The sequence below is a fragment of the Adiantum capillus-veneris genome, chromosome 4 (genome assembly GCF_014529385.1).
Source record: "Adiantum capillus-veneris isolate H3 chromosome 4, ASM1452938v2, whole genome shotgun sequence".
NCBI classification, from domain to species: domain Eukaryota; kingdom Viridiplantae; phylum Streptophyta; class Polypodiopsida; order Polypodiales; family Pteridaceae; genus Adiantum; species Adiantum capillus-veneris.
The window spans coordinates 22,569,884-22,595,037 of record NC_140934.1 but is presented as its reverse complement, the minus strand read 5'-3'; the positions used below and the strand labels follow the sequence as shown (position 1 = coordinate 22,595,037).

The window sequence follows — 25,154 nt, the reverse complement described above, 5'->3', positions numbered from 1 at the left end:
AGAGTTGTACTCAAGACCTGTTATGAGAGAGAGAGAGAGAGAGAGAGAGAGAGAGAGAGAGAGAGAGAGAGAGAGAGAGAGAGAGAGAGAGAGAGAGAGAGAGAGAGAGATCCGTCGAGATTTCAGTCATAGACAAGGCATTAACCTCAGGAATCCGGTTGAGTGCATCAGCAACTCGATGACTGGATCCTTTTCTGTAACCGCTCTCAAAGTCAAACTCTTGCATAAGCTCAACCCATCTAGCCTTCCGGCCTCTGAGATCACCTTGATCACAGACATAGCGCAAACAGTGATGATTTGTCCATGCAACAAAGGTAGAGCCATAAAAATAGTGCTGCCACTTTCTCAAAGCGTGGACCACAGCATAAAGCTCTTTTTCATACGTTGGATAACGCATTTCAGCGTCAAAAAGTTTCTTACTTTCAAACGCAACAAGACGTCCATCCTGATATAGTGCCGCACCAATCGCATAATCACTAGCATCTGTTTCGATTACATATGGCTTGCTAGGATCCACAATATGCAATATTGGCGCAGTAGTCACCAAGTGCTTTAGTGTCCAAAAGCTCTCGTCGAGACGCTCATTCCAGATAATAGGAGGATTACCTTTACGGTGAGGTCCCGAGTCTGCGGTCCTTTTACCCCTCCTTTTAAAAGTTGCATAAGCAAAGCAGCAACTCTGGAATAATCCTTGATAAATTTGCGAAAGAATCCCGTAAAGCCTAGAAAGGAAATTACTTGGCATACATTTTTCGGAATGAGCCACTGCACCTTATCCAGTTTTTCAAGGTCAATGCGAATTCCATCGAGAGTAATGATGTCACAAAGTGATGACATGGCATGACCCAAAAAACGCGTTGACATGCTGGGGTGGCAACAGTATGGATTTCCGCGTTCTGGGCTGTGCCATGTGGCAGGCTGCACGGATTTCCGCGATTCACGCTGGTTGCTTTTGGGCCAGTTGCTTTTGAGTTTGCAGCTTTTCATGTAACTGCTTTTGATTTTGAAGCCCACGGGCCTATAAATAAGAACTTGAGGGCCTCTCGGAGTATGAACAAATGGAGATGCAACGTCAACAACAGGTTGATGCTTGTGCGAAACAGATGCTATTGTATTCGAAGGATCTCCATCCCGATTGATGAGATGCATTCACAAAGACGTACGGCCGTCGATTCACCATAAAATCCGCATTGAAAAAACCACCTGCCCCGCGGATGTACACTGAAGATGAACTTGATATGTGATCGAGCGACGAGTCAACCAAATATTGAAGACCATGAAGCCTCCAAAGAGACGTAGGAAGGGAACAAATTACCCTAGTTATTTGGGCCAACAGTCTTCTCTTGCAAATGCACGAAAAGACAAGGAGCGTGTACGCTTCGAGGGTGTGTCCAGTTCGTCCTCATCCTCTTATGACAGTTCCAACAACTCTTCCTCTTCCGATTCCAGTGATGAGGATAGAAAGGGTGAGAATCGACAAAAGAACCAAAAGCATGGAAAGAAAAAGAAGAAGGCCAAAAAAAGAAGATCCCATCGTAGATCTTGGAAATAATTATGAGGAGGATTCATCCTCTTCTGAGAGCTCGGACTCTGCTGACCAGATGTTTTATTCTTAAGAGGAAGCACTTTTATAGAGCCAATCAGTACGACTTTCTCGAAGATAAGAGCAAGAAGACCAAAGAATTCAAGGAGGGCAGACAAGCGATAAAATTTGATACCTTTTCAGGTTTTTAGAGATGCACACAAGGCCCTCGCTTTTATTCAATAGTTTGACGCTATTCAGAGCACTCCAAGATTAGGAGGGCAGCATCCTACTTGAATGGAAATGCACGGACATGGTGGTCCACTCTTCATTTACGAAAAGAAGCACCGACAAAGTGGCTAAAGTTCAAGAGACTTTTTATTTTCTAGTGGCTCACTCAAGAGTACAAACGTGACGTGCTTACCGCCTAGAATCATCTTCGGATGGCCAAGGCAGATACTCTAGATACTTATTGCGAGAGATTTTGCGATGTTCTCTCCTTGCCTCATCTTTTGAAAAGATCAGTTTTAAATCAAACGATTTTGCTGTGGACTTGCCAAAGAGATACGAATTTACTCCTTATTACAGAAATCTGAGTCCATACAGCAACTGATGGGACATGCTAAGCAAAGGTTTGATATGCATTCCAGTAACTTGACTTATTCAACCGAACAACTTTCAACAAATGATGACAGAAGAAGATGAACGAAAGATGCACGTCCTGTCATAAAATCTAATATCTAATATCTAACCAACCCAAATGATTCTCTCATATTAAACTGATCACTTAATGTAGGAGAATAAACAGGAACAAGGGTTAAGATATAGACATGTGCTTATAGATCTATCTCAACATGGGGCAAATGGTAAAGGGGCCCAAATGAGAGATGGTCTATCAAAGAGCAAGGCTAACCAATCGAGCATAAGACCTTAGGGTTAGCTTCATTGAAGACCTCCAATAATGCGTGTAAAAGTCCTTTGACCTTAGGTAAGCTAGGGCTGACCTTGAGGCGCGGGAACCCGACCCAACTCGAGGTGCTTGTCCTGCTTGTCATGCTTGATGACTAAGGTGCTTGAGGTGCTTGATGATTGAGGTGATTGAGATGTTTATGGTGCTTAATTATTGAGATGCTTGAGGTGCTTGACATGCTTGAAATGCTAGGGTTGCACTTAAGGTGAGAACCTAGCCCAAACTTAAAGTGCTTAACGGCCAAGCTTGTGGTGGGAACTGGGCCTCTGTATGAGGGGCTTGAGGTGTCAAAAAGTCAAATATTCAATCCCTACAAGGAGGGGGCGAGCCCTACATGAGGGGGGATGAGAGAGAACACCCACACACTCACACAAGGCATGCATAGTACAAAGAAAGCAAGAGGGACACTTGTCAAGTTCCTCCTCATGCTGCCCTCATGGTGTGCCTGAAGCCTATTGGTTGGCCACCCAAGGGATCCAATAATAATTTAGGAGATTTAATTAATTGATTTAGCATTTATCTAGCCCTCTCTCTCAAAGGGGAAAGGGGGACACTTGTCTCAAGGCTACCCTTGCTGCTTGTAATGCCTCTTGCTTGTGATTGGATAGGCCTGGAGGGGTCCAATGAGCTTCAAGCATGAGCTACAAGGGGGGGTCAACCCAAGCAAGCTAGGGGGTTTCTTAGGGGGTATACTCACCCACACACACTCACAAACACTCTCATTGTGTGCTATGCAAAGTGAAGAGCTCCCTCTCCTTCTCCAAGCAAGTAGAGGTTGAGAGCCTACACCAACACTCTTGGATATGGAGTGCAAATCCAACCAAGAGCCATGCTTCAATGCTTAAGCTTGCCATCTCCTTCTTCTTCATTACTATGCTATTATGTATACTAGCAACAAGAGTTATGATAAGTGAGGAACTAATTCTTTCTCCTACGAAATGTTTCTTCTTCCTCTTGCCTACCCTCATTCCCTGCTGCCCTCTCCACCTTCGAAGGTGTTTGAGGTCTTGGGACTAAGGCTTGGGATAGTTAAAGCTTTCTTCAAGTTTATGTTATGTTTGTGATGCATGAAGCTTTCCATCTTCATTGCATCACCTAGGTCACAAGGAACACAAAGATTGTATTGTAACAAGTCTCTCTTAATGGGAGAAATCATAATACAAATGCCTATTGGAGGGGGGACCGGCTCCACATAAATCCGGTCCTCAACTGTTGTCATGTTCTCTAAATTCTCTCTCTTGCAAAAGTATTGTTCGTGCCAAGTTAACTAATTGCTATGATTATGTTGCTATCTTCAATTATGTTCACCCGCTATGCTCACAAAGTCATTTCTCAAAAGTACTCTCATTAATTTCCGCTACTCTCAAATTAAATAGGCCAATTCCATTACACGTCCTCGATTGACAAAGGAACAGAAAGACGAATACCTCAAAACGGGGAAGTGTTTTGACTGTGGGGAACAAGGACATATATTTGTGTGGTGCCCCAAAAAGGTACAAGAATGGAACGACTGACAGATTGAAATAGAACTAGGCGAGGAGATACTCGCTCCAAAACAGATACTGGATAGAAAATTGAAAAAGATTTCGCAATAAGAATTAGTTAATCCGACATCCGTGAGGTCTAGTGTGGATCTAGATGCGATTGCTAAATAGGTTGCTAGGAACCATGGTCCTATCTGGATGGATTTTCATGTGATATGATCTGAATGTGATGTGAATGTTCAGTGACTGTCGTCTTTGTGCAAGTGTTGGATTTGTGTCGTCTAAACCGTCGATACTTGGAGTCAGTGTCTACTGAATTGGTTTATGCCTTATGTCTGATTTTGCAGGCGCAATCAAGGGCGATTACAATTCTTTCAAGAGGAGGGTATGTCACAAAGTGATGACGTAGCATGACCACCTGGGGCATTACGGATCTGATGACATGGTAGAACTGTACGGACAAACCCGAGAAAACGCGTTGACATGCTGATGTGACAACAGTACGAATTTTCGCGTTTTGCGTTGAAACCGGCCCGTGGGGGGGTAAGCTTTGGCTTTCACCCGAAATTCTTTACTTTAGACACACACAAAGAGAACGAGCAAAGGAAACCTGTGACAAGAATTAACACTTAAGTACACACACGGCTCGAAAGCTAGAATGCCCCAAGCAGACGCCGACAACCTGTAGGCCCCAAAATTGGCGGCCCTTTCGGTATTTCTTTATACTTTGAGAGGGTAAATTACAAAGTAGAGTCCTGGGAATCCTTTACCTGTATCCCGCTAGATACTACCTGATTTGACCAAATTTTGGCAGCATAACAACCCCAAAACTTGCACGAAACCAATTTCCCTGCTAGAACTCACTTCCACTGACGTATACCCTCTGATTCCTGCCCAAAAACAGTAAATTCAGCACGCTGTATTTACTGGTTTTTGCCTTGTTTTCAGCCCCAAACAGTCCCCTAGTTGTCCTCTGCCAATGGGGCACAATTCCCAAAGGTTCTAGCGTCCGTATGGCTGAAAAACAGTCAATTTACAGCGCATACACAACGCTGATTTCGCACCTGTACGGTCAGATTATGACCCTCACCGATGCCTGCTTTGGAGTAGCAGTTAGCTACCCCTGTTCTTGCTCAAGGAGGCTCTTGCCTCAGCACAAAAGCATGAACCCACACAACTGTACATCAGTCAAATGAAGAGCCCTCTTGTGGGGCATCACATAACTGCACGTAGGGGAGAGAGAGCAGTGTGTAGCGTGCAGGGTATCACTCCTAGCACCACAATGTACATGAGAGGGAAAGAAAGCACTCCATAGCTCTTAACCTGTGACAAAATGCATAATGAGGCCTCCTGAAACCGGCCTGTTTGATCCAAAAAGGGCGGTAGACTTTACTTTAAACCTTGATTTAGCTTTCACCCATTATTAGTCGTCTATTTTACCTGTACTTTCAAGACACAACAAAGGGGAGAGGGATACAGGCTGCTAGATTGCACCTGTATGAGTAGACAGACACCAGATTGGCCCCTAACTTAGGCGCCCCTTTCGGTATTTCTTTATTGTTCAAAAGAGGGAATAAACGCTGTGGTTCCTACAAGCTGCCCCGCACAAACTCGGCTGAATTTCCACTGTTCCAGCCCGATTTCGGCAGCATAACTGTACTAGAACCCTTCACGGTCAGTATTCCCACGCATTGACTGACTTTCCCGACGCATACGGGCACTTTGCAAAACCTGGCGAGAATCTGCAGCACGCTGAATTCTCTGTTTTCAGCCCTGAAAATGCGCCAGATCGCCTGTACAACGGTCCCCTTGCGTCCCCGAACCTCCTGGGGGTATTAGGGTCCGTTTAGGGCCAAAACCCTAAACCTGCAAAAATACACAGCAGGCTGTAATTCACTGTTTCGGGCTCCGTTTCGCGTGCCGGTCGCATCCCTAGCAAGTCCTCGAGCTCCCGCACCTGTAGGGCTACTTGCCCTTTGAATTGGACGAGATTTCTGGCGTGAAACCTCTCCGAATTCACCTGTACCTGCGGGGGGATTAGCCGCTAGCTAATCCAGTACCTGTGCAAGAGGCTCTTGCCTCGGCAATCGCGCATGAACCCACACAACTGTACATTGGTCAAATGAAAAGCCCACTAGAGGGGCATAACATACTGCCAAAGGGGAGAGAGAGGGCAGTGCGTAGCGTGCAGGGCATCACTCCTGGCACCGCACTGTGCATAAGAGGGAAAGCAAGCACTCCATAGCTCTTAACCTGTGACAGAGACTTGCAAAATGAGCCTCCCAGCTATAAATCACGTTTTTGCCTTCTCTATAAGTAGTAAACTGGCCTCAGAGTGCCAAGTGTCACTCACTTGTGCATTTTCCCGCTTTAGACCCTCGGGTCTAAAAATATCTCACCTGCAGCCTCTGTTGACTTGGCCACAGAGTAACAAAATGATCCCCATGTCAAACTGCACGTAATGACGCGAAGACATTTTCAGGTCCCAAAATAGCAGTTCCCTAAATTTTAGGAGATGCTGCCATTATATCTTTCTAGGTCATCCGACCCTCTTTGTACACTGTGGCCACATCCAAAACTGAAATGTAGCCTCTGTAGCAAAGGATTCCACTTTGGCTAGTCAATGACCCCACTTGGCTAACCATAGTCCTTGTCCAACCTTAGTGCTCTCTTGCCCTCAGGCCCGGACTCCCTCTGGACAGTTCCACACTAGCTATGCAATGCAGGGCAGTTAGATTTCCCGAGGGGTGTTTCCAAAAAGTGAAAGTAAATAGATAATAAGAAAGAAATCAACAAAAAGGATAGATAGTAGTCACACGCTGGTGACATACCCCCCTCTTGAAATCTCAAACGTCCTCGTTTGCATCTATGTCGTACATGCTTACTGTCAACACTGATGTATTCAACACCTGTCGACACATATACGACACATACATGCTCATTGTCAACCCTGGTGTATTCAACACCTCGTCGACTCATGTATTGCCTGCGTGTGAACCCTGTCCCAATGACATAGTGGTAGCTTCGCACTCTGCCATTGCTTTGAGTCACTAACTTTCCAATGACAAAATGGTAGCTGCACATTTTGCCACTGTCTTATAGTACACGTTGGATCCCGTAACACTTTCGAGCATACCCAAACCGACAGTTTAAGAATGCAGTTACACATGTACTCCTGAATAGAAGCAATCACTGTATCCTTGACAAGGCATCAGCCACAACGTTCTTCTTGCCTTCCACATGCACAATCTGAAAATGGAACATGGACAAGATATTTGCCCATCGCATATGCTTCTCAGATAACTTTGTCTGTGTCAAGAAGTATCGCAAGGTCTGATGATCCGTTTGGACAACGAAATCTGCACCTAGCAGGTAGTGTTTCCAACTTAAGAGCGCATGAATCACAGCCAGTAACTCTTTCTCATAGACCTGCATGGTCATCTCTGGCCCTTGCAAAATTCTGCTCTCATAGGCTACTACCCTGCCATCTTGCATTAGCACTGCACCAATGCTACTACCGCAGGCATCACACTGGACCACAAATGACTTCCTAAGATCCGGCAACACAATGACTGGATCTGAAGTCATCTTTTCCTTTAAGAGATTAAAAGCTGAAATCTCTTTCTGTGTCCATCTAAAGGTGACTGCCTTCTTTTGAAGAGCATGTAAAGGTGAAGCAATCTCAGCGAAATTTCGGATAAACCGTCTGTAATAGGAGCATAGTCCCAAAAAGCTTCGGACATCATGCACCGTCTTCAAATTTGGCCATGACTTGATCGCTTCAACTTTTGCAGGATCCATTCTGACACCATCCTTTGAGACAATGTGTCCCAGAAAGTGAATCTCTTCCAGAAAAAACTCACTTTTCTTTGCATTGATGAGCAACCTATGACTGCGTAGCTCTTTGAACACAATGGCCAAGTGATGCCTATGCTCCTCTTCATTCTTTGAGTAGACTATCATGTCATCAAAGAACGTACCAACAAACTGCTGGTGTGGACGGAAAATTCTGTCCATCATCCTATTGAACGTAGCAGGAGCATTTGTGAGACCAAAGGGCATCACTAAAAATTCGTAAAGGCCAAACGTTGTTCTAAAAGCAGTCTTGTGCACATCCTCTGATCTAATGCGGATCTGATGATACCCACTCTTTAGATCTATCCTGCTAAACATAGCTGCTCCTTCTAATTTGTCCATAATATCATCAATTCTAGGTATAGGGAACCTATTCTTGATGGTATTCTTGTTCAGTGCACGGTAGTCGATGCACATACGCCATGAGCCATCCTTTTTCTGCACCAACAACACTGGAGAACAGAATGGAGATGAACTGGGCTGAATCAGCCCTTTTTCTAACAGCTCCTGTACTTGGCCCATTATCTCTTTCTGCTGAGCCGCACTAACCCTGTACGGAGGCTTATTTGGTGGGCTACAGCCTGGCACCAAATCTATCGCATGGTCCTCGGGTCTCTCTGGCGGTAATTGAGACGGTAATGAATCGGAAAAACAGTCACTATACTGTTGTAAAAACATTGACCTTTCTTTATCTAGCACAGATAAATTTGATTCATCACAATCTGACACTTCACGTGCAAAAACCAAGTACGCAGAAAGATGCTTTTTCATTACAGAAGTAATAGCAGAAGCTGATACAGTAGGAATAGACTCCCCTTTAAGCTTTACATCCAGAATGTGAGTCTTTCCCCTGCTCTGTACAGTGATCTTTTTGTTGTAGGCATCCATGATTCCCTGTACACGAAACAACCAAGGAATACCTAACAACACATCACATCCGTCCAGTGGCATGATGTAAAATTCTTCAGCATCTACATAGGACTGGATATGTAGACGCAACTTTCCAATGATGGGTGTCACAGCCTCTGTATGGCCAGGACATGCCAAACCTGCCTCTGCTGTATACCCCATCTCTTCAGGTCTGATTCCCAACTTTGAAGCCAATTCTGGGGAAATAAAGTTGGCTTTGGCACCTGGATCAAAGAAGATAAGCACTGTTTGATCCCTAACCTTTCCCCATGCTCTGCAAAGCTCACTTGCATCTGAATTTGGCTTATCGCCCACCATATCTGGCACTAGACCAGCCATGGGCTTCTTTCCTTTCTTGTCTTCGTGCAGTACTTTCTCAATCCTTTAGGTAGGCCACAACAGTATTTTTCAATCTGTTCTGTCAATGGCACAAACCTATAGGAAGTTACTGGAAGTAGAGCTTTCCAAAACTTCCGATTGTAATCATCCAGATTTCTGCAAGTGGCAGCATTAAGCTGGTGCCATTCTGTCATGACATCTGCTTCGAAATCATCAGATAACCATGCTGCTGCAAAAATCTGCTTGAAGTAAATCCATGTGGACGGAGCTTGCCCTTGAAGCAATAAAGTTGTCCACCATTGTCCCGCATTCCCTGTCAAGAAAGTGGCTGCCTTGCGGACCTTTGAAGCCTCTGTAAAGTTTCCCCCTGCATAGGCCTTGTCAAACTGCTGGAGGAATGAAAGAGCCTTCTTCCTGTCATCAAACCCTGTAAAGGTCGTGAATGACACACCTTTGCCACCTTCTTTGTACGGAGTTGGCCTCTCCAGCGGCGTTAAATTGTCATATGGAAGTGACTGAAACATGGGAACACTATTAAGGTTCATCTGTGTTCCTTGGCCGCTATTAACTTGACCTGGAAATGCCATATTTGGCTGCTGATTTGTAATTCCAGCCATACCAAAATTTGCTTGTGGCATCCCAAATTGTCCCTGAGTGCTTTGAAACCCTGGTTGCATACCCATGACACTGTACATGGGGTTAGGCATCATCGTTTGAGCACCCCCAAACACTGTTCCTGGCGTATAAAACTGATTTCCAGGTGCATGACCAGCCATGCTCTGAAATACCGATCCACCTCCAAAATAGCCAGGGTGTACTGAAGGTGGTGGGAAGACCTGTTGCATAGCCTGTAAGTTGCTTCCCTGCCCATTAGAACCAGCTATAGGCTGCTGAAAGGTGGCGGGCTGAATTGGTACAGCTTGAAAAACTGGCATCTCAGCCACCTGTTCTTGCACCTTAGGCATACGTTGTGGAGACTGCATGTTCTCCGTCAAGTGTACAGGTGTTTCCATTGACTGTGCGGTATGAATCACCTGTGCTCGAGCCTTAACAGGCTTTTGAATATGATCCAGTGACCCAACTTGCTGAGACGGAACAGGAGGTTGCAGAAAGGCTAAAAACCTTGGGTTCTGCATTACTTGTGTGAACATAGCCACAGCAGTAGCCAACTGGGTCCTGAATATATCATCATCAGTCTGTGGTGGTCTTGAGGACTCACCCACTTCATGTGTCTGTTGACCCTGTGAAGAGGAAACCTCTTCAGTCACATCATCTGGTCTGTCAGCCATAATTACAATTCCCTGTGTCTGGTCTATGATCCCTATGTCTTCAAGCCCAAAACTGCCCAAGGCTCACTTCTATGGGAAAAAGTGATTTAATCCCGTCGATGGAACCATGAAACCGGCCTGTTTGATCCAAAAAGGGCGGTAGACTTTACTTTAAACCTTGATTTAGCTTTCACCCATTATTAGTCGTCTATTTTACCTGTACTTTCAAGACACAACAAAGGGGAGAGGGATACAGGCTGCTAGATTGCACCTGTATGAGTAGACAGACACCAGATTGGCCCCTAACTTAGGCGCCCCTTTCGGTATTTCTTTATTGTTCAAAAGAGGGAATAAACGCTGTGGTTCCTACAAGCTGCCCCGCACAAACTCGGCTGAATTTCCACTGTTCCAGCCCGATTTCGGCAGCATAACTGTACTAGAACCCTTCACGGTCAGTATTCCCACGCATTGACTGACTTTCCCGACGCATACGGGCACTTTGCAAAACCTGGCGAGAATCTGCAGCACGCTGAATTCTCTGTTTTCAGCCCTGAAAATGCGCCAGATCGCCTGTACAACGGTCCCCTTGCGTCCCCGAACCTCCTGGGGGTATTAGGGTCCGTTTAGGGCCAAAACCCTAAACCTGCAAAAATACACAGCAGGCTGTAATTCACTGTTTCGGGCTCCGTTTCGCGTGCCGGTCGCATCCCTAGCAAGTCCTCGAGCTCCCGCACCTGTAGGGCTACTTGCCCTTTGAATTGGACGAGATTTCTGGCGTGAAACCTCTCCGAATTCACCTGTACCTGCGGGGGGATTAGCCGCTAGCTAATCCAGTACCTGTGCAAGAGGCTCTTGCCTCGGCAATCGCGCATGAACCCACACAACTGTACATTGGTCAAATGAAAAGCCCACTAGAGGGGCATAACATACTGCCAAAGGGGAGAGAGAGGGCAGTGCGTAGCGTGCAGGGCATCACTCCTGGCACCGCACTGTGCATAAGAGGGAAAGCAAGCACTCCATAGCTCTTAACCTGTGACAGAGACTTGCAAAATGAGCCTCCCAGCTATAAATCACGTTTTTGCCTTCTCTATAAGTAGTAAACTGGCCTCAGAGTGCCAAGTGTCACTCACTTGTGCATTTTCCCGCTTTAGACCCTCGGGTCTAAAAATATCTCACCTGCAGCCTCTGTTGACTTGGCCACAGAGTAACAAAATGATCCCCATGTCAAACTGCACGTAATGACGCGAAGACATTTTCAGGTCCCAAAATAGCAGTTCCCTAAATTTTAGGAGATGCTGCCATTATATCTTTCTAGGTCATCCGACCCTCTTTGTACACTGTGGCCACATCCAAAACTGAAATGTAGCCTCTGTAGCAAAGGATTCCACTTTGGCTAGTCAATGACCCCACTTGGCTAACCATAGTCCTTGTCCAACCTTAGTGCTCTCTTGCCCTCAGGCCCGGACTCCCTCTGGACAGTTCCACACTAGCTATGCAATGCAGGGCAGTTAGATTTCCCGAGGGGTGTTTCCAAAAAGTGAAAGTAAATAGATAATAAGAAAGAAATCAACAAAAAGGATAGATAGTAGTCACACGCTGGTGACACCTCCCCTCTCTTTAAATTCAGCGCCACTTCTTCTGAAAGAGGCAAGTCCATGAAAATCTGCCACTTGGCGCATTTACAAGCATTTGTCCGTTTCGGGGTTGCCGCCTAAAAATCTCCCGACTGGTTGCCCGGTTGACTTCACGACAGAGTTGTAAAGTGTTCCCTTGGTCATACCACAGGTAATGACACGAACACATTTCACGGCCCAAAATACCAGTTTCCTAAATTTTAGGAAATGATTCCGTTGGGCTCCCACTGGTCATCTGACCATCTATTCTCATTGGGACCGCATCCAAAAGTGCAATGTGGCCCAACTGTCGGATACTTTCTGTTGGTCGTCCCACCTTGACTTTATGCCTTTATTGAGTTCACTTCCTAGTATCCACCAACTTGCTAAGTGCAACCGGGGGACCTACATGATCTTGCTCTAAGCCTAGACATCCTCTTACTATACGAATTCCAGTGCCGACCACTTCCCGTCTACGGGTGAAACTACCGTTCACATTGGCCATACAATGTCCGACCGTTTGTTACTTCAAAAAGAGGGTCTCAAAAATAAAACAAAAATCATTGGAAAGAAACCAACAACTAAGGTTAGCAATTGCCACGTCCTCGTGACATAGTTAACAGTTGCCACGTCCTCGTGACATGCATTGTGCCATGTGGCAGGTTGTACGATTTCCGCGATTCACACTAGTTGCTTTTGAGTTTGCAACTTTTCATGTAATTGCTTTTAATTTTGAAGGCCATGGGCCTATAAATAAGAACTTGAGGGCCTCCTGAAGTCAGTCTGTTGACGAGCAGTTGAGCAAAGAGGACCCTCGGACTCTGTAACTTTGCTCAAGCATTAATATAAAAACAAATACCGAAAGGGGCGCCAGATTTTGGGCCCAATACCTCTGGGCATGGAACTACGCTGGGCCGTGTCGACTATAATTTTAAAGTGTGATAAAGTTGTGAAGTACTGTAAGTGAATCTCTCGTGTGTCATGCCAGATTTCCGACTTGGGGTGCCCAAATCGGTTACAAATACAAAAGTTCTTTCTTAAAAAATTCGCACTTAAGAGTCTTTAGCATAAAGCTTCTTAGCTCTCTGTACCTCGAGAACAACGCGTATATGCGCCAAATGCTCAGACAAACTCCGCTTGTAAACCAAAATGTCCTTGAGAAATACAACAACGAAGTTGCCTAGAAACGGCCTACGCGGATCATTCATCATCTGCTAAAACGTAGCTGGAGCGTTGGTCAAACCAAAAGGCAAGACCAAAAATTCTTAGTGACCATAATGCGTATGGAAACCTGTTTTAGGAACATCTTCTAGTTTGATTCGTAACTAATGATAGCCTGATCGCAGATATATCTTCGTAAAATACAACGCTCCATGGAGTCGATCTATCAGATCATCCATACATGGGAGCGGATACTTATTCTTGACAGTGAGCTTATTCAATCCCTTGTAATCCACGCAAAAGCGCATAGTGATATCCTTCTTTCGAGAAAGTAACACAAGTGCTCTCCACGGGGATTTACTTGGTCAAACAAAACCCCTATCGAAATAGTCTTTCAATTGTCGTTGAATCTTGTCCTCCTCGGTTTTACTAAACAGATAGGGTTGCTTCGAAAAAGGCTGAGTACCAGCCACCACTTCATTGGCATGATCTACTACTACTTTCGAGAAAGTAACATAGGTGCTCCCCACGGGGATTTACTTGGTCGAACGAAACCCCTGTCGAGATAGTCTTCCAACAGTCACTGAATCTCGTCCTCCTCGGTTTTAATAAACCGATAAGGTTGCTTCAAAAAAGGCTCAGTAGCAGCCACCACTTCAATGGCATGATCTACTCCTCCCGAAGGCAAAAACCTAGGAGGTAGATCGTCAGAAAAAACATCCTTGAAATCAGTCATAATTTCGTGGATAAGGGTGGGTTTGTCAGAATCCTGAAGTTCAACAAGAGAACATGAAATATTTTTATGAAATTCAATGATAGTAGTACTAAGCACTAATGAATCAAAGCATGTAGAGGGTATAGACTAATAAAAGTTGACATCAGAAGACTTTATATCTTTAAAACATTTCCAAAGCAGTAACAATTGGTATTGCAAACCCATTATTTACATAAATATGATTACAAAGCGAAACAGACACATGAGGCATATCCTGTCTAACAAAAACAAGGGAGTGATGCACATAGTCTATATGCAATGTAGCTTGTTTATCATAAAACCATGAAATTCCTAAAATAACATATGCTCTATCCAGGCACATGATGTAAAAATCTAGGTTCTCTTTGTAATTAGCTAGCTCAAGCGTCAAATCAGAACCATCTAATTCCATATTTGTATCCTGCAATTGCAATTTCTGTACCAATTTTGCATCCACAAAATTGTGTGAGCTTCCATTAACAAGAAGCACGATCACGTCGTGACCATTGATCTTCCCGGGAAAACAGAGAAGATCGTGCTTATCAAACACTTTGGTGCTAAAAATACAATTAGTGCAAGAACTATGCACTAAGTGATGGATTTCAACTTGAATAACATTAGAGTTACCTAAGATCTCGTGGATTTGAACCAAAGGGCGTCCTTGCGGTTTCTTACGCTTCTTCTAGGGGCAGTCTTTAATTTGGTGGCCCATTTGGACACACCCAAAGCAAGCTTCCTTTTTCACTACAAGAGCGATGGCAACATTCCTGGCTTTCTTCTTCTCTTGAGCACAACGGCAATTTTGGCCTTTGCTAGAATTGGAACCACTTCCTTGAGTGCCCTCGCTGGTTGGTTATCAGAACTTCTTTTCTTCTTATAATTTGCTCCATTTATCAAATGGAACGTTCTAGCCTTTTCCACAGCATCCTAGACGTCAATCGGGGCTTTATCTTTGATCAAAGGCCCAACGGTAGTCCTCATGCAGACCCAGCACATACATGTGCCACTGCATGTGTGGAATCCACCTTGCAGAAGGTGAGCGCTTCTTTGAAAGTTGTCGTATACTTATCAAAAGATAGAGCTTTCATCGAAAGACTCTGCAATTTTGCGTAAGCTTTCAAAGGGCCCATTTTGGCGAAATCTTTCTTGAACTTCACACAAAAATCAGTCCACGTCATAGGCTTCTCTGTCATGTCACGCCATCGGGCAAGCACCTTACTGCGCAAATAGAGAGGAATCGTTTGAATCCTCTGTTCATCATGTTCCCATGGAGATCAAAATACGTGGTCCATTGATGAAGCTAGTTATTTACGGCCAATTCTGTACACTCCTTTTCTTCCCCTGAGAAACTGGTAATCTTGTACGGAATTGTAGCAGTGGAACCATCCTGTGAACGCTTAAAAGCAGCATCTGCATCCGCATCCGCATCCGCAATTGCTAGAGATGGGTATCGTTCTCGGAAATACGCATAGTCGTCGACTCGGCCGTATTTTCAAAAGCAGCAAGACAAGCATTAAATCCTTGCACGGCCCCTTCAAGTGAGAACAAGTGAATGTTCGTCTAAACATTTGCGTTTTCCACAGCTAGTCGAGGCTGTGGAGTAGGCTCTATGCGTCGGTGTGAACCTCTGAAGGTGAGCAAGTGACAGAGAGAGTGTGAACAAAAGGGCGAGAGGAGCGTCCGGAGAGGAGCATGGAACTCTAAAAATGAGGTTTCTATAGAATTTTATGTTAGATTTACACCACTCTGTTGCTTCACCCAGGTCTAGGGCACTTCCTTGTACGGCTAGTGTCTCCGAGTTGGCCACCCATAGCATAGGTTGTACCTTGTCCGGCTGTCCGAGTTTGGGGCCGGCCACCCACTTGAGTTGGGCGCCCACCTTGGGCACTCATATATATGGGGCCAAGGGGGTACACATTTCATTATCATCTGTACACAGCGTTCATTGGCGTTTTCAGTCTGATGGTCAGTGGGGGCTGATCGCCCCCTCTTCCACATACCAGCGTTTTGTTCTCTCTCTCTCTCTCTCTCTCTCTCTCTCTCTCTCTCTCTCTCTCTCTCTCTCTCTCTCTCTCTCTCTCTCTCTCTCTCTCTCTCTCTCGCACGCGCACTCACATGATATCAGCAGCTTCAGGCTCTTGATGATCCAAGGCACTACATCAGCATCAGGTACTCCTCCCAAGAAAAATCAGCCAGTGTTTTTGCTGATCTGCCAGCGTTTTTGCATGAGCCAGGCACGCAATGGCGATTGGAGCGGTTTCATCGCGGAGGACCCCCCTCCACCTGCGTTTTCTGCATCAACTGCTTGCATTTTTGCTTCTGGCTACAAGCGCTAGCCTTCTCAAGCTATTTCGTCGGAACACCCTTCCCTCTACTTGCGTTTTTACAGGCCATCTGCGTTTTTTTTGGGAGCATCAACGTTTTCAGCATGCAGGGGCAGAGCTCAGCTTTCCAACCCCAGATCTTACCCTATCTACCCGGATAGGCATCCAGTGCCTGGGCCGGCTCAGATTCTTCTACTACTTCAGATTTCAGCCATATATCACTGTTGTTTTCTCTGTTTTCAGCCCATTTTGGGTTGCTACATTGATTCCCCGCCCTCCCTACACCCTCTGCATCGCTTTGGACCCTGCCAGTAGCGTATGAGCACGCTGAAAGTCGCTGGACAGCAGCATTTTCATCACCTCGCAATTGCGTTTTGGGTGGACAGCAGCCACATGGCTTGTGTTTTTCACAAAGGATAAAGTTACCTCCTGTTAGAACACCATCCGGTGGTGGTCCATGCGGTCTCTCAGTGACTGTTGCACTACACGGTATCTTTGACATCGACTTGATCATCTACGGGCGTACGATCCTTGGGAGATCCATTCATTCCAGCCATGATTCGGCGATTGAGCACTCCAGAGGGGGTGGTGACTTGTGGTTTGCTATGGACACACTTATGCACTCATCAAAGTGCGTTCACACGAGATATGGCCATGCTCATGGCATATGGGATTCCGAAATTCCCAGAGAAGACACCACCATCTTGGGTGGACAGACACTTACCACTTTACCTCGACACGTCAGATCCCTTGCTTACACAAGAGCATCTACATGGACTTAGGGAGAGGATCTTATCTCTTCTTGGACACGTTCATTGCTTAGATCTACAGACTGGAGTGTGACTTCAGTGCTTTGGACTCTCTTGGAGAGTTTACCCGCGAGATGCGGGAGATCAAGCATCTTGCGACTACATCCGGAGTCACCCAGAGCTTGGCTTAGATGGTAGTACAGTTGCTCTTCTACACACGTGATCATCTAGATTGCTACCTTCAGAGTTGCTTACACTCACCCTCGATAACCTTACAACATACTTATCCCCCAACTTGGACAGCATGCCACTCCCAGCTCATTCACATTGAGAGCCACATCGAGATGCGGTTTGGTGGCGTTGTTGGCTCGAATTTTGTTTTGGTTGACATTGGAGGATTGGAGGCAGGAGATACACGCAAGACAGCACAGACAGATCGGTCTGGCCTTTCGTCTTCTCAGAGGTTCTTCACAACGCAGACTGCTCAATCTGGCTTCCCTTCTTCATACAGGATGATTACAGTGCAGACAGCTTGGTCTGACCATACCTCTTCTCAGAGGCTCTTCACAGCGTAGATTGCTTAGTTTGGCTTCCCTACTTCATACACGATGATTACAGTGCAGACAGCTTGGTCTGACCACACCTCTTCTTAGAGGCCCTTCACAGCGCACACTATTGAGTCTAGCTTTCCCCTCATCTTGGATTACCCTACCTACTAACAGGACACCATCCGGTGGTGGTCGGTGCGGTCCACCGGTGACTGCTGCAGCTACGGTAGCTTCTACAGTGCAGATTGTTTAGTCTGGTTTTCCTTGTTTCGGAGGACATTTATGGCCCAGATTGCTACATCTGGCCTACTTGGAGTTTTACACAGCTTAGCCACCTGGCCACACTGGGTTAAGATTCATGCATTGACATGCTTTCGGTCTTTCTCATGACCATTCCTGGGCTTCCCCATTTCTCTAGAGGATTTGACTACAGACACCACAGATCCTATTGGACATGACACTTGCAGGCCCATTGGCACTTCTTTTACGACAAGGAGTTGTTTTCACACTCAGTTCCGGACCTTCACGCAGTATCTTCACCTTGTATCGACAGAGTTCAGCAGTTTGCTACACTGCTCGTGACGACACTTTACCATGGAGATCTCTCGGAGGCTGGGACACCCCAGACTGCTGCTACACTCGGGGAGTTCCCCGGAGTATTGTCCTTCACTGGACATTGCAGAATACATCTTCATCATTTGCCTCACATCTTCGGCTTCATACGTTTGTTCAGCATCAAGTGCTGAGAGGGAGTGTTAGATTACACCACTCTACTGCTTCACCCAGGTCTAGGGCACTTCCTTGTACGGCTAGTGTCTCCGGGCTAGCCACCCATAGCATAGGTTGTACCTTGTCCGGCTACCCGAGTTTGGGGCCGACCGCCCACTTGAATTGGGCGTCCACCTTGGGCACTCATATATATGGGACCAGGGGGGTACACATTTCATTATCATCTGTACACAGCCTTCATTGGCGTTTTCAGTCTGATGGTCAATGGGGGGCTGATCGCCCACCAACTCTCTCTCTCTCTCTCTCTCTCTCTCTCTCTCTCTCTCTCTCTCTCTCTCTCTCTCTCTCTCTCTCTCTCTCTCTCTCTCTCTCGGGCTGCTGAGCGCGAGGCTGAAGGGGTCCCTTCAGACAGCAGCGAACCCTAGCAGACACGACCTACTCACAGCCAGCTGTGCAGCCAGCGCACGTCGAGCTCACAGCCCACTGGCTAGGAATTGCTGCAAGCACCACGTGGGCAGTTCGCGCGTCACACTTCGTGCAGCGTGGGATGCTTCAGCGGGATGCTGTGCAGGCTGTTGTCTGAGCGCGAGCAGGTTTGCCATGCTCTCTCTCTCTGGTGCGTGACTTGCTTTAGTCCCTTCATCGCGTGGAACTCCAGGTACTCTCTCTCTCTCTCCCTGCCCGCCACCCTGCCTGCCCGCACAGCATCTCCCGCCAGCCATCGCCCAACCTGCACCATCCGTACCACTCGCCTCCTCAGCAGCGCACCCCTCGCCTTCAGTCCACCTCTCGCCCCTGCACACCTCTCGCCTTGTGCTGCAGCTCCACCATCACAGCAACCCAGAGACGGGCAGCCCAGGCCACACTCATATCCATTAGTATCTCAACATTCAAGGGGATGGGCTGTAAACACTAGGCTTCCCGTGCGCTTAGCCTCGCCTCCTAGAGCTCGACCATGGCACCTCTTGACAGGAAAGAAGTGGAGGACATGATAGCCAGAGCTATCACACAGGCCAAGAAAGATGCGGACAAGGCACTGAACGCCGAAGTAAGGAGGATGACGGAAAAGATGAAGCAGATGGAGGATAACATCAGAGGCCTCATAGAAGAAAAGGAGGCCTGGAAGAAAGCATTCGAAGAACTCCGTGACACCTCCAACACGGAGATACACCGTATACAAGAAAGCATCAACCACCTCCGGATCTCCAGGGAAGAGGGGGAAATCTCGAGCTTCGAAGACATAGAAGTAGAGATCAAAAATAAATGGAAAGCAGACATCAAAGAAGAGATCCAGACAGAAATGGAGGCCAAACAATCGGGATGGGTGGAAGTAGTTAAAAAGAATATCAAGAAGGAGGTATGCGAGGAGGTTCACATGGGAGAGCACTTTAGGGTTCAGCTTACTCTCGAGGAGGAGCGATTGCGCCAGATGAGGAAACACAATGTTAGGATCACTGGCCTTAAAGAGGGACCTTCAGCAGAGGAGGATGCACGAGAGCTTTGTAGCCAACTAGGCTACAAAGAGACTATGCCTTTTACAAAGGCATGGCGAGCCGGCCGTGACACCACTCGAGCTCGCCCGTTGATCATGCAGTTACGAGGAGATGAGGATCGCACCACCTTTTTTCGCAAAAGGGTGCTCTTACGAGGCCTCCAGGGCGGCCATATCTTTATGGACGAGGACCTCACTAGGATGCAGATCCAGCACAGGAAATCATGCATGCCCAGGGTCCTTCAGGCACGGAAAGAAGGTAAAAAGGCCTTCTTTCGAGATGGTAGAATCTTCATCGACGGCCGCCCAATCTCATAGGGATTCGGGACCTATGAGACACATACACTAGCACAGGAGACACCACTCAGAGGGGCAGTCTGGAACTGCAATGGTTCTATATGGACACATCCGGAGCGCATAGAGGAGATCATCAGTGAGCATGACTTTGTATGTTTTACGGAGACACATGAGAGCCCAGAGAGAGGACTACCTGTAGTCACAGGATTCCAGTGGGAGTCGAATTACAAGACCATCACCAGACAGAGTACAGCTCGGGGGTCAGGAGGGGTGGCCATACTATTCAAACAGAGCTTACACAACCGGATACAGGTGATGAGTAGAGACGAGGAGGCATGCTATATGTGGGTACGGCTAGAGCTCACCCACGAGAGAGGGCTATACATTGCCATATGCTACTTTTCACCACATGGATCACGATATGCTATCCAGGACCCCTACTCTCGACTGTCGGAGGACATTTCTCACTACACATCACTCGGGGAAGTCCTCCTCATGGGGGCCTTCAACGGGAGGACACAGAGCCGACAGTGTGAGATCTATGATATGGAGCAGCCGGAGATCATGAGGGCACTTGATGCAGAGGACATGGGGGTGAGTAGAGTGCCTGCAGATGGGGGACATGACAATACTGGATATGGAAGACACCTTCTTGAGCTTGGCAGCAGGCACCATCTCGTTATTTATAACGGGATGGCGAGGTGGCCAAATTCTGGGGGATTCACTTGCTTCCCACACAGTGGCGGAGAGAGCACAGTAGACTATTTGTTGGGCTCTACCCAGACAGCAGAGCTTATACACTCCTTCAGCGTTGCACGCACACCGATAGGGGCGGATCATACTTATCTCACATTCTCCCTTTTTGCTACACAGCTTGCTGACCCCCCCGCCTCCCCCCCTCACACTTACACTACCATTTCTTTTACTCATGAGCTCACTCCTGTTTATATACATCACCTGCATGAGCACCTTATACACTTAGACCCCACAGCACCTCTGGACACACTCACCACACACATTACATCCATCTTACACAAGTCAGCCACTCAAAGTTTCCCACATCGCATACACACACACCCTCCACGCACTGGCACTATGCCACAAAACAGGTGGTACGACGACGAATGTCGAGATCTACACAAACACCTACATATACTGGAGATCAGAGGGGAGATTACACATCACCAGGCTCAGCGCAAGATGCAGACACTTACCCGTCGTAAAAGACGGGAGTGGGAGGAGCACCAATATTGGGACATCTATCATTTACTCATGAGCAAGAATAGTGCTGAGGCATGGCGTCGGATCAGACCTCCCAGGCCATCCACTCCTATTCAGGACCCAGCGACATGGCACAGATATGCCGAGAGCTTATACGAGATCCCAGGACAGCCACCCATACCTACGCCATCGGCTACCCGACCCACATCTACTTTCTTCACCACCCACATGGTGAAGAAAGCTATATCCCACCTACAGCATGGGAGGGCTAGAGATCAGGCAGGCCTACAGGCAGAGCATCTTATATATGGTTGTGATGCATTGGCACCACTCATTGCCCACCTCTTCAACCGCGCGCTTTCAGAGGGATTCCCGGAGTCGTGGACAGCGCACACCATCGTACCTATCCACAAATCTGGGGATGCCATGGATCCTAGCACATATCGCACTATCATGATTGGTCCTATACTGGCCAAACTATATGGCGCGGTTTTAGAGGAGGCGCTCAGTTCTCTAGCAGAGGGAGAGGGCATGAGGACACCAGGACAGGCAGGCTTCCGCCGAGCTTTCTCTACTATTGATCATATCTTCACCCTTCGTTGTCTGATCGACCAGACACGGGTGAGGAAGAGGAGATTATATTGCTGCTTCGTTGACTTCCGCAAAGCATTTGACACAGTACCTAGAGAGAGACTTTTCCGATGTCTGGCTGCGCTTGGGATTGGAGAGGAGATGGCATGGGGGATCTATGCATTGTATGAGCATGTATCTGGCAGAGTGAGATGCCCGGGTGGATTATCTGACACCCTTGTGAGCACCATTGGTGTGAAACAAGGTTGCCCCCTATCACCTACACTCTTTGGTCTATACATTGACGAGATTGTAGACTTCATCTTGCACAGGGGTGGAGAGGGTGTGGATATTGCAGGGACTACTGTACACATACTCTTATATGCAGATGATATTGTCCTGATGTCAGAGACGGCAGAGGGACTACAACTACATTTGCAGGCCCTGGATGATTTCTGCTCACAGAGAGGACTCACGGTGAACCTTGGCAAGACCAAGGTTCTCATATTTCATACATCGGCTCAGATTCGCCGACAGAGTAGATTTACAGTAGCTGGAGGGGATATAGAGGTGACCGGCTCATATGTATATCTGGGGGTTACATTCACCGCAGCATTAGGGACCTTCTCCATGACACAGGCAGCCAAAGATAGACTTACCAGAGGATACGCATCACTAGCTCTGATGGAGAGACAGTGCCACCAGGCCCACTTCCAGGAGCCCCGGACGAAGGGGTGGCTCTTTGACACACTGGTCACACCTACACTCATGTATGCCTCGGCCATTTGGGGACCGGGACTGGCAGACTCAGTATGGACACAGATAGAGAGGCCACAAATTATTATGATCTCCAGGATGATTCGCAACAAGCCATCAGTTCCACATGACATTATTAGAGCTGAGCTGGCTGCACCACCGATGTTGGTAGAGGCACTCTTTCAAACTGTTTGCCTTCTTCGCAGATTCAAAGATATGGATCCAGATAGGATCTCCCATAGAGCCTTCATTGCATCTAGAGAGATGGCACAGGCAGGGGACACTAGCTCATGGTATGCCCAGACAAGAGATTGGCTAGCTCAGCACGGTTTTGATATCGATAGACTACCACCACTCCAGTATGACACCCAGGCCCCGACCTATACCCTCTCACGCTCTGAGCGGAATAGGGTCATCAGACAGGAGATATGGCATACATATATTCAGAGGACATGGCGCAGGCCCACAGACACCCTACCTCCTAAAATGCTATATTACTATGAGCATTTTCTAAGGTTCTCAGAGCAGGGATTCATTGAGATTCCATTATACATGCAAGAGTACATGCCACACCGACTTCGGGTCAACATTGGCCAGCTACGAGTGTCATCACATCAGCTAGAGATTGAGAGTGGCAGAGCCAGAGGCATGCCACGAGAGGAGCGTACATGCCGGATTTGCCAGACGGAGGTGGAGAGTGAGGAGCATTTTGTCATGAGATGCCCAGCATATACAGAGCTGAGAGAGAGATATGGCATTGGAGACTCATTACAACAGCATATGATAGGCAGAGAGCAGAGGAGGTTTGGCCAGTTCCTGGTTGCGGCTTTAGAGGTTCGAGAGCAGTTGTTACAGCCACGCCAGAGTCAGGATAGCAGGACACAGACTACCATCACACAGTTTTTCCGACGAGCAGGGCCAGATCCCCCCACACTACCTACACAGAGTAGAGGGCTTACCCTTCTGCAGGCAGAGTCTCAGAGGGCACGTCGGAGACCGAGGCTCCCAGGATACAGGACACATGGGTGTCACCAGAGGGAGATCTCGAGGATACTAACCTTACACCATCAGTATCTAGAGCAGAGTCATGTACCAGCACCAGGAGATCCAGCATTCCAGAGATACCTGAGCAAGCCACCACCGATGTACCACATTCTCTACCCTACATATGTTGCTTGTTTTTAGATACCCTCCCTATCATCTCATGGTGGTATCACCTTTCAGCCCCTAGTTGAGCCTGATGATGCGTGAGCACACCTCGACACGAGGACCCACACTATACATTGTACACCACATGCACCACCCTACCACACCCTTTTGCATAGTATAGGCTCATCTCAGTTTGTACCCTTTTTTTTTATTTTCCGATGCCTAGAGCATCAACACATGTATATGATATTGTCTCATAGGTCGAGTTCGGCCTTTCGAAGACGTTAATAAAGCTTTCTTTCTTTCTTTCTCTCTCTCTCTCTCTCTCTCTCTCTCTCTCTCTCTCTCTCTCTCTCTCTCTCTCTCTCTCTCTCTCTCTCTCTCTCTCAATTTTCAGAAATTGCAAAACTTATTGAAATTGCAGAATTGGCAGTTGCAGAAAGCGGGAATTTGTTTTGATTTGCAGAAATTGCAGGAAAGCCAAAATGTATGCCATGTATGCTTAAAGTGGGGAGAACATGTATGCATAGTGTCGTGCACGTAGGGCGGTCTCCTACTACCATCGCAAATTCCCCTCTCGTTTTTTGCGGCGACCAAGCATGCGGAAACAGAATGATAAGCTTGACCCTTTAGAGGATGCAGTTCAAAAATGCAAAGAAGAAATGACCGAAACAATCAACAAAATGAGCCGCAACTTATTGGGCATAATAAAAATGCTCGACGAACGCGTGCAGGCCCAAGAAAGCAAGATAGCTACACTAGGAGATCGTGTGACGGCCCAAGACGAAGAGATTGCGTCACTCAAGAGGGAGCTCGCAGAGGCACCATCACGAAATACACTTGAAGAGGGAGAATTGCAACCTTCAGTAATAGAAGAGTTAAACATGATCAAAGAGCAAGTGCGAGCCATCAAAGAGGGGGAAGAGCGGCACAAAGAAATGACAACGGTGGACATTATTACAAAGACTCAACAAAAGGCAGATGAGGTCGAGAAGTGGATTGAGGTTGCCAAGAAAGGGAAAAACAAGGAAACAACTACGTCCACACCCACCATCATTAACCTGACACTTGAAGAGGAACAAAGAAGGTGTGTGCACTCTCTACATGTGAGAATTTGCGGTCTTAAAGGCAAAGATAATGTGGACGAAGAGGTAAAAGAACTCATGGCTTTGATGGGGGTTCATGAGCCGATGCACTCAAGAGCTTACAGAGTGGGAAACAAGAAAAACGGGAGCGGAGCAAGGGGGAAACCTCGAAAGAAAGGGCACTCATCCTTTGTTTTCACTCCATGGAAGCGAAGAAGGACTTTTTGAAGAAGAGACCAACTCTTAAGAAAACGGGCATCTTCCTCGGGGATGACCTTACCCTCTCACAGATAGCTCATATGTAGGAGGTAATGCCAAAGATTAGAGCGGCAAGGGAAAAAGGTAAGATTGCTTTTTAC

At 47.0% G+C, this 25,154-nt stretch overlaps 3 protein-coding genes across 3 annotated transcripts in view; 2 read left to right on the top strand and 1 right to left on the bottom strand.

Annotated features, from left to right (window-relative positions):
- The window catches only part of LOC147458859 (Cation efflux family protein), a 99,083-nt gene that overhangs the window by 26,487 nt on the left and 47,442 nt on the right, over window positions 1-25,154 (bottom strand). The window lies entirely within an intron of this gene.
- Window positions 19,065-20,035, top strand: LOC147458861 (uncharacterized). Its single transcript, XM_086510017.1, has one exon. It carries the CDS (start codon window positions 19,181-19,183, stop codon window positions 20,033-20,035), a length of 855 nt encoding a protein of 284 aa, XP_086366143.1. The 5' UTR covers window positions 19,065-19,180.
- LOC147458860 (uncharacterized) lies at window positions 21,650-23,975 on the top strand. The gene has a single exon (XM_086509708.1). It carries the CDS (start codon window positions 21,662-21,664, stop codon window positions 23,744-23,746), a length of 2,085 nt encoding a protein of 694 aa, XP_086365834.1. The 5' UTR covers window positions 21,650-21,661; the 3' UTR covers window positions 23,747-23,975.

Excerpts from the sequence above, each read along its gene's own strand:
- LOC147458860 (XM_086509708.1), top strand. The coding sequence starts at position 21,662 with ATGGATCCTAGCACATATCGCACTATCATGATTGGTCCTATACTGGCC.
- LOC147458861 (XM_086510017.1), top strand. The coding sequence starts at position 19,181 with ATGGCACCTCTTGACAGGAAAGAAGTGGAGGACATGATAGCCAGAGCT.